We start from the raw sequence: 8,734 nt of genomic DNA, 5'->3' as shown, positions 1-8,734 counted from the left end.
CCACTGAACTAAAACCAAAGGAATGACTTTGTTCCGTAAAACCTTATCCTTATAATCAAGGATACGAAGAGGTTTCTCAACATAAGTCAAATCCTTGTCTACCTGAACCTCAGACCGCTGCAGAATATGAGATTCATCCGCCACATACCGTCGCAACAGAGATACGTGGAACACGTCGTGAATGCTGGATAGATGCGATGGCAAAGCTAGTCGATAAGCCAAATCGCCAATACTCTCTAAGATCTCAAACGGACCGATAAATCTGGGAGACAACTTGCCCTTAAGGCCAAATCTGAGAATCTTGCGGAAAGGTGACACTCTCAGAAACACTTTCTCCCCGACCTCGAACTGCAAAGGCCTACGCTTGATATTAGCATAGCTGGCCTGACGATCCTGTGCAGTCTTAATCCGTTTCTTGATCTGATCAACAATGTCTATTGTCTGCTGGATAAACTCCGGTCCTTCAGCCTGTCTCTCCCCCACTTCTTCCCAGAAGAGTGGAGTACGACAACGTCGCCCATACAATGCCTCAAAAGGTGCCATCCCAATACTAGTGTGATAGCTGTTGTTGTAAGCGAACTCGATCAACGGCAAATGATCCTGCCAGGCTGACCCAAAATCCATGACGCACGCTCTAAGCATATCCTCTAACGTACGGATAGTGCGCTCTGACTGACCATCAGTCTCTGGATGATAGGCTGTACTCAAACTGAGAGTAGTACCCATCGCACGCTGAACACTCCCCCAGAATCTAGAAGTAAACCTGGGGTCCCGATCGCTGACAATGCTCACAGGCACTCCATGAAGTCGAACGATCTCCTGAATGTACAACCGAGCCATACGATCCACATTGTACTCTCGGCTATAGGCAATGAAATGCGCTGACTTGGTGAGTCGGTCCACCACCACCCAGATAGCATCACAGTTCCTCGGGGAGACCGGCAAATGGGTCACAAAGTCCATAGTGATAAACTCCCATTTCCATTCAGGAATAGGCAGACTGTGAAGCAATCCTCCAGGTCGTCGGTGCTCTGCCTTGACCTGTTGACACACCAAACATCTCGAAACAAACTGATAAACACTGCGTTTCATTCCCTTCCACCAGAAACGAGTACGTAGATCCTTGTACATCTTGTTGCTCCCAAGATGAATACTCAACTTAGTGCGATGTGCCTGAGATAAAATCTCCTCTCGCAACTCTTCATCCTGTGGAATCACAAGCCTACCAGACAAACACAGAAAGCCATCTGACTGATAATGAAATCCAGACGAGCTACCCTCGTTAGCTAGACGAGCTAAACGCTGGGTCTTTGAATCAGACATCTGAGCATCTCGGATCCGCGAGTACAAGGCTGGCTCAGATAATATCGCAAACATCTGGATACTCTGCATACCTTTCTTATGCTTGAAGGTATAACCTGAAGTACAACAGTCACTGATCGCACTAGACATCGAACAAGTCTGAAGTGCGGATAGTCGCATCTTGCGACTCTAAGCATCAGCGGTGAGATTAGCAGCTCCCGGATGGTACTTAATCTCGCAATCATAGTCCTTAAGCAAGTCCATCCAACGTCTCTGCCTCATGTTCAACTCCGCCTGAGTGAACAAATACTTGAGACTCTTATGGTCGGTGAAAATCTCAAATTTCTCGCCATACAGATAATGACGCCAGATCTTCAAAGCGAACACAATGGCTGCTAACTCCAAATCATGGACTGGGTAGTTGTCCTCGTGAAGCTTCAGCTGTCTAGAAGCGTATGCGATCACATGCCCATTCTGAGTCAGGACACAACCTAACCCCTGAAGAGAAGCATCCGTGTAAACTACATACCCTCCAGATCCTGACGGTAATGCTAACACCGGCGCAGAAGTCAACCGCCGTCGAAGCTCACGGAAATTCTCCTCACACTCGGAGGACCACTCAAAATCCACACCCTTGCGGGTAAGCTGCGTCAACGGTCGAGCTAACTGAGAGAAGTTCAGAATGAAGCGACGATAATACCCTGCTAGACCCAGAAAACTACGGATCTCAGCAACCGTCGTCGGACGCGACCAATTAAGTACCGCTTCAATCTTGCTTGGATCAACAAAAATCCCCTCCCTGGATATGATATGGCCAAGAAAAACCACTCTATCCATCCAGAACTCACACTTGCTCAGCTTGGCGTACAATTGCTCATCTCGAAGAGTCTGCAGTACCAACCGCAAGTGAGAAACATGCTCTTCCGTATTACGCGAATACACCAAGATGTCGTCAATGAAGACCACGACAAACTTGTCCAAATACTCCCTGAAGACACGGTTCATCAAATCCATGAATATAGCCGGCGCATTAGTCAAACCAAATGGCATCACTAGGAACTCGTAATGCCCATAGCGAGTACGGAATGCAGTCTTGGCTACGTCCTGATCACGGACTCTCAACTGATGATATCCAGATCTCAAGTCAATCTTGGAGTAAATTGATGTGCCCTGCAGCTGGTCAAACAAGTCATCAACACGAGGCAACGGATACTTGTTCTTCACAGTCACTCGATTCAGCTGCCGGTAGTCAATGCACAGCCGCATCGATCCATCCTTCTTCTTCACGAAGAGAACAGGAGCTCCCCAAGGAGATACACTAGGACGAATGTACCCCTTGTCCAAAAGATCCTGTAGCTGATTCTTTAACTCACGCATCTCTGACGGTGCCAGACGATACGGTGCTCTAGAAATAGGCGAAGTACCCGGCATCAACTCTATGCCAAACTCGACTTCCCTAGCAGGAGGAAAACCCGGAATCTCATCAGGAAACACATCTGGAAATTCATCCACAACAGGAATGCTCTCTATCCCAATACTCTCAGTGGACAAATCAACTGCATAGATAAGGTAGCCTTCCCCGCCAGACTCTAGAGCTCGACAGGCTCTCAAAGCTGATACCAAAGGCATCGGGGGTCGCGCTCCCTCACCATAGAAAAACCAACTCTCACTCCCTTCCGGATGAAAGCGTACTAATCTCTGATAGCAGTCCACTGAAGCTCGATAGGTAGTCAGCACATCTATTCCCAGAATGCAATCAAAGTCGTCCATCGCCAGGACCATGAGATTCACCAACAGAACGTTCCCTTCAAACTCTAAAGGGCAACCCATCACTAGACGCTTAGCCAAAGCAGATTGGCCCGTCGGAGTAGAAACAGACATCACTACGTCTAGTGCAATGCATGGTAACTTATGCCTCTTAACAAAACGTGCAGAAATGAAGGAATGAGATGCACCAGTGTCAATAAGTACAAGAGCAGGTATACCATAAAGCATAAATGTACCTGCGATGACTTTCTCATTCTCCTCCACAGCCTGATCATGTCTCAGGGCAAACACCTGGCCAGAAGCTCGTGGCCTCAAATGAGAACTCCCAGCAGACTGTCCCTGCGACCTCTGCTGAACGGTAGCCTGAGAACCCGATCCTGTACCAGAACCAGAACCACCTCCCCCAGACAGTGGACAATCCCTCCGGATATGACCAGTCTCTCCACAACGGAAAGAAGCTCTAGAAGCTCTGCGGCACTTGTCGGATGGATGGTTCTTCCCACAGTGATCACACTTGTCCTTCTTACCATAACGGACAACACCTCCAGAACCAGAGGAAGAAGAAGATCCAGACTTCTTGAAAGTTTGGGCACGGGGACCCAAAGAACTAGCAGGTCTCGACTGAGAGAAAGACCTATTCCGCCGAATGCTGTCCTCCACCTGGTGACAACGGCTCACCAAACCCTCGTAGGACATGTCGTCGCCAACCGCCACACGGTCATGGATCTCAGGGTTAAGGCCTTGAAGGAACAGATTATACTTCATCTCTGAGCTATCAGCAATCTCGGGGCAATAGGATAACAGATCAAAGAACCTCTGCTGATACTCATCGATAGACATGGTTCCCTGTCGCAGACACAGTAGCTCGCCTGCCTTTGACTGACGGAGTGCAGGAGGAAAATACCGCTTTTGGAAAGCTGTGCGAAACTCGGCCCAGGTGGCCACTCCTCTCGCCGCAACAAAAGGTGCAGAAGTAAACCTCCACCACCTGCGCGCACGCCCATCCAGAAGATAGCCAAGGGTCTCCACCTTCTGCTCATCGGTGCATTGGAAAGTCTGAAAAGTCGTCTCCATGCGGTATAACCAGTTCTCCGCATCCTCCGGATAAAACTAAATCTTATTATTTAATAATTTATGAATATAAGAACAATTAATTAGATGGTATGGCTTTCATTTTTTGGTAATTATTTTTATAAAAAATATATAAATCTTTTATTTATTAATTAAATATTCTTGACTATAGTTTTTTTGAATTTGAGTTTAGTAAAAATAATAAATAAAATATAGCGAAAATATTTAAAGCTCTATTTTTTAAAAAAACTAATTTATGAAACATAAGATCAATTAATTAATTGAATGAATGACTTTCATTTTATGATAATTATTTTAATATAAATTTTTTTAAAATTTTTTGATTAATTATTCAAATATTATTGACTAGATTTTATTTATTATTTTTATTAATTTCAAATAAAACAAAAAAAATAAAAAGAAATCTGAACCGTGTCCCATCATTGGCAAATGGCAGTAGGCCTGCCATGGTTCTGCATCATGGCAGAAACCCTGCCAAATCCGGGACATAGAGTCCCTGATTATAATACTTTCATAAAGTTTTATAAAATGGTTTATTTTTATAATTAATTTTTAAATTTATATTATTTTTTTAAAAAAGCCCATTTTTCAGTTAAAATATGATTATTTTTTAATAAAAAGATGAAAAGTATGAGAGAGGAAATTTGGTAGGTCTGAAAGATCAAAATTAATTATTACATGATTTCATCTCTATTAATATAATATATACAAAGATCTTTATATCTACATAAAAAAATATATATACAAACATCGCAATAATAGTGAATATTTGAGATTAAAAAAATAGCACGAAAACCTTGCTCAAAAAATAAAAAAAGTTGAAGATATAAAGCCCGTATTTTAGTGATGTAACAATGAAGACCGTTACCACTGAATAAATATTTATATAAACAAATTGATATATATAAGCTATCCACCCAACTTGATCCTCAATTGTCATCCAAGTGTATTATAATTTTATTTTTATAATCTTTTATTATTATGTACGACGGGACACAACAATTAAGCTTCGTAACCCACATGCCCCTCGCTAATAATAAAATAAGCATATATATGTATATATTGTACGTGACTAATTAACCATTGAAAACTCGAATAAGAAAATTTAGATAATATTTAAATTAATGGTGGATTGACAAAGAAAAATATGAGGGAAGTTTATTAATATATAATAAATGGTACAAGAGAAAATTCACAATTGAAATTTTATATTTATATGTATGTTGGATTAGATATATCGAAAATACATGTTTCTCCCTTATAAAAATTCAATAAGTAACCAAGTCGGCTAACCCTTAACCTTTTGTAAATATTGAACGTTTTACTCCTGCAATGACGAGTTGCTGAATACACGTTATTTTTGCATCTAAATAAACATTTTTTTGGCAACATTATATTTATGATGCAAAAATATATTATTATAATAATTTTTATATCTACTTATATACATCATGTATATTAGAATACACACTTTTTTTTTCACAAATGAACGTGTTGTATTTGAGTAGATATGAAAATTATTACAATAATAGAAAGACATTTTCGTACCATAGATATAATATTGCTAGAAAAAATACTTAGGCGAAAAAAAACGCGTGTTTAATAACTCATCATTGCAATGGTAAAATATGCCATTGTTATAAAATATTAAGGATTGAGATATCTATTAAAATTTTATAGTGATGTTTATTTTCAATATTTAAGAGGAGATTTGTTGAAAAAGCGAGAAAATTATACGATGTAATATCCGAAAAATACTCAGAATCGTTTCATTCAATATTGAGAACTCATGAACTCCTAGACAATTGTAGAATACAAATCTGTAAAAGATCCTATCTGTGTTATCCCAAAATCAGTTTTTATAATACACTAAAAAAAATCTATTTTGATACTCACATATATTTAAAATTAAGGAAAATAAATTTGGTTTGTTACCCAACTTACACTAACTAGTAATTTTTTACTATTTTGATCTAGTTATTGATATGACAATGGAGAAGTTATAAATCTTGAATGTCACGTTAGTATTTTCGATGCCACATCAGCACCCTGATGAAATTAGATGAGAAGTTTAAAAAAATAAAGTCAATGTATTCAAATCAAATTTTGTAAACTTAACATACCACAATCCAAAATTAAAAAAAAAAAAAGCAAATAAAAAAGTTATTTTTCCTTGAATAACATAAAATATTATGCCATACAAAACATTCATGCTATTTATGTTCTTTTAATATTTCTAATAACTAGCAATGTAAGAGTAAGTATGGGGTTAAGTATTTTTTAGTGGATCCCGCATGTATTGATAAATGAGGACCCTTATATCTATGATTAGAATAGTAGGAGTAAAGGTAGATTGAAATGAACCCAACGTAAGACCCCATAATTTCACAAACAAGAACCGAATAAAACATAACAAACCATTGACATAAAAACCAGAACAGAAGATTACAATGTAAATCAGATAACAATATTCTGTAATTTGATCTTATTTCATCATTCATTTCTATGCACAGACGATCGTTCCATACAATTTAGTAATAACATATGTAACTCATAACATATAATCTAACATCCCTTCTTCCTAACCTCCCCTATTATTACATCTTATTGCTCCATTTCTTCATCACATTTTTCTTCAGTAGCTCCAAATGCAATCAATATCCTGTGCTCCAACTGAAGCAGACGGAGGAGCTTCTTGATCTCCAAACAATTTCTTCGCGGATTCGAGGTTGGACGGGACTGATGAGTTTTCAATGTTCAATCCAGTTTGTTGTGATAAACTCACCATTTCTTTCCCAACATTCTGCCTATAGTTCCCAAGCAAACTCCTTAAAATCGATGGGTCCTGAAACGGGACCGAGCCCGGGATTTGGAAGCCCATTCCCCCTTGAATGGCATGGAGTTGTCCCCAAGAGAAAGAATCCATGGGATTGTTAAAAGGATTTGCCAAACTTTCTTGGCCTTTCTGGGAGACCATGAGATTGGAGAAGCAGTGCACGTGGTTCGATCCTGATTCGACGAGCTTTCTGTTTTCGTTGAACGGTGAAGGATCCATCAATGGTGGCAGAGTCGAAGGAGCCGAATCATCCCCTTTCGGGTTCATTCTCATTAGCCCTGATATATGGACCTTCTTCCCACCAGAAGTCTTGTGGAATACTCGGCTAATCACCCAGTCATTCTGTCATGTAAAAAAAAAAAAGAACATCCAAGCAATAAGTAATGCAAAAAAGAAGAGGAAAACAGGGGAATAATTAAGTTTTATTTATTTTTTTTTTTACCTTAGCAGATTTTGGAAAGTTATCAAAGGATAGTTTTCCCTCCAATCTATATTCATGAGTAACCCAATTGGATTTTTCTCCTCTAGGGGCTCTCCCCTTGTAGAAAACCAAAGTCTTTTTCATCCCCACGAGAGTCTTCCCCCGGAAAATCTCCTTGTCTTTTCCGGTGGCTTTCCAGTAACCGGCAACCGTAGCCCGGTTCGTTCTTAATCCGGTCGGGTACTTCTTGTCCCTCACGCAGAAAAAGTACCATTCCTTCTCACCCAATTTGGCTCTCCCTTTTGACAAAAAACACAAGAAAAGTCTCTTAATCAGCATAACTTAAAGCTATGAAACGAAAAATATCAGCAGAGAAATGGAACTTGTTTTACATGGCAATTCCCATGGCTCAATTTTGTTCATGTCAACATCACCAATAGCTATACATGAGAAGCTGCTGTCGAGAACTTTCTTTGACAAATAATGAGTGATCAACTCTTCGTCGGTCGGGTGGAATCGAAATCCTGGAGGCAGTTCCATCTGATCATCCCTCTTACCAACTCGATAATCGTTTTCCATGGATTGAAATCAATGTTGATTTTTATACAAGTTTTCCTCTTCGTAAATGGCAAGAATCAACTTTTCTTTTGAAATAATGGATTCCCAGATCAAGAAATGAAATTTAAAAAGAGAAAAAAAAGTTATGGGAAAGTGATCAAGAAAATGGAAAAACAGAGAGAATTTGAGAAAGAAGCCATTGAAACTAAGGTCTAAGGCAAGAGTTTTTTCTTTTTTTTGTTTTTTTCAAGAAAAATAAAATAAGAGCACGAGGAAGAGAGGGGCTGATAAATATTACAAGAGATACGTGACTTTTAAGCAATTGGGAGGTTGTTTTAAGTCTTCTTTAACCCTCCTAGTTTAAGTTCATCGTTACTTTAAATTTGACTAAATGCAGCCCATTTGAAAAATGAACATTATTACTCAATAAATGTGAGTTCACATTCAATTCTTGTTTTTGGTATTCACCGGTGTGAAAATACTTTAGGTCATTGTTATCTTTTATGGCCATTGATTATATAAATCTATTCTACCGGGTAACACTGAAGTAAAATCGTAATAATGGATTCGTCTTATCCCATCAAATGGCAAGTTGTTGCGGGTCAGCCTGTCCAACTCATCAACAATAACTAAATATTGGCAATTCAGATCAAATGATGGATCGATCTGTCCCACTAATCCGTTTTGATAATTATATACATATAAGAATGAAAAGTAAATAACCAACGGCGGCATCATGATATGGTCCAAAAATTATG

The 8,734-nt window shown here is 39.3% G+C and overlaps 1 protein-coding gene across 1 annotated transcript; it reads right to left on the bottom strand.

Annotated features, from left to right (window-relative positions):
• Nucleotides 1–6,617: 6,617 nt before the first annotated feature.
• LOC140882997 (NAC domain-containing protein 100-like) lies at nucleotides 6,618–8,294 on the bottom strand. Its single transcript, XM_073289281.1, has 3 exons — nucleotides 7,811–8,294; nucleotides 7,440–7,717; nucleotides 6,618–7,339 (listed from the first exon to the last, which is right to left on the bottom strand). The coding sequence occupies exons 1-3, from the start codon at nucleotides 7,995–7,997 to the stop codon at nucleotides 6,797–6,799; spliced, it is 1,008 nt and encodes a 335-aa protein (XP_073145382.1). The 5' UTR covers nucleotides 7,998–8,294; the 3' UTR covers nucleotides 6,618–6,796.
• Nucleotides 8,295–8,734: the final 440 nt, after the last annotated feature.

This window comes from Henckelia pumila, chromosome 2 (genome assembly GCF_033568475.1).
Source record: "Henckelia pumila isolate YLH828 chromosome 2, ASM3356847v2, whole genome shotgun sequence".
NCBI lineage: Eukaryota > Viridiplantae > Streptophyta > Magnoliopsida > Lamiales > Gesneriaceae > Henckelia > Henckelia pumila.
This window is presented reverse-complemented; position numbering and strand designations above follow the sequence as displayed.

Bases quoted from the DNA above. Each gene is read 5' to 3' on its own strand.
- LOC140882997 (XM_073289281.1), bottom strand. From the start codon at position 7,997: ATGGAAAACGATTATCGAGTTGGTAAGAGGGATGATCAGATGGAACTG. The intron at 7,718-7,810 runs GTAAAACAAGTT...TTTTGTCAAAAG, and splicing joins TGAGCCATGGGAATTGCCAT to GGAGAGCCAAATTGGGTGAG. The intron at 7,340-7,439 runs GTAAAAAAAAAA...TTTACATGACAG, and splicing joins ACTTTCCAAAATCTGCTAAG to AATGACTGGGTGATTAGCCG.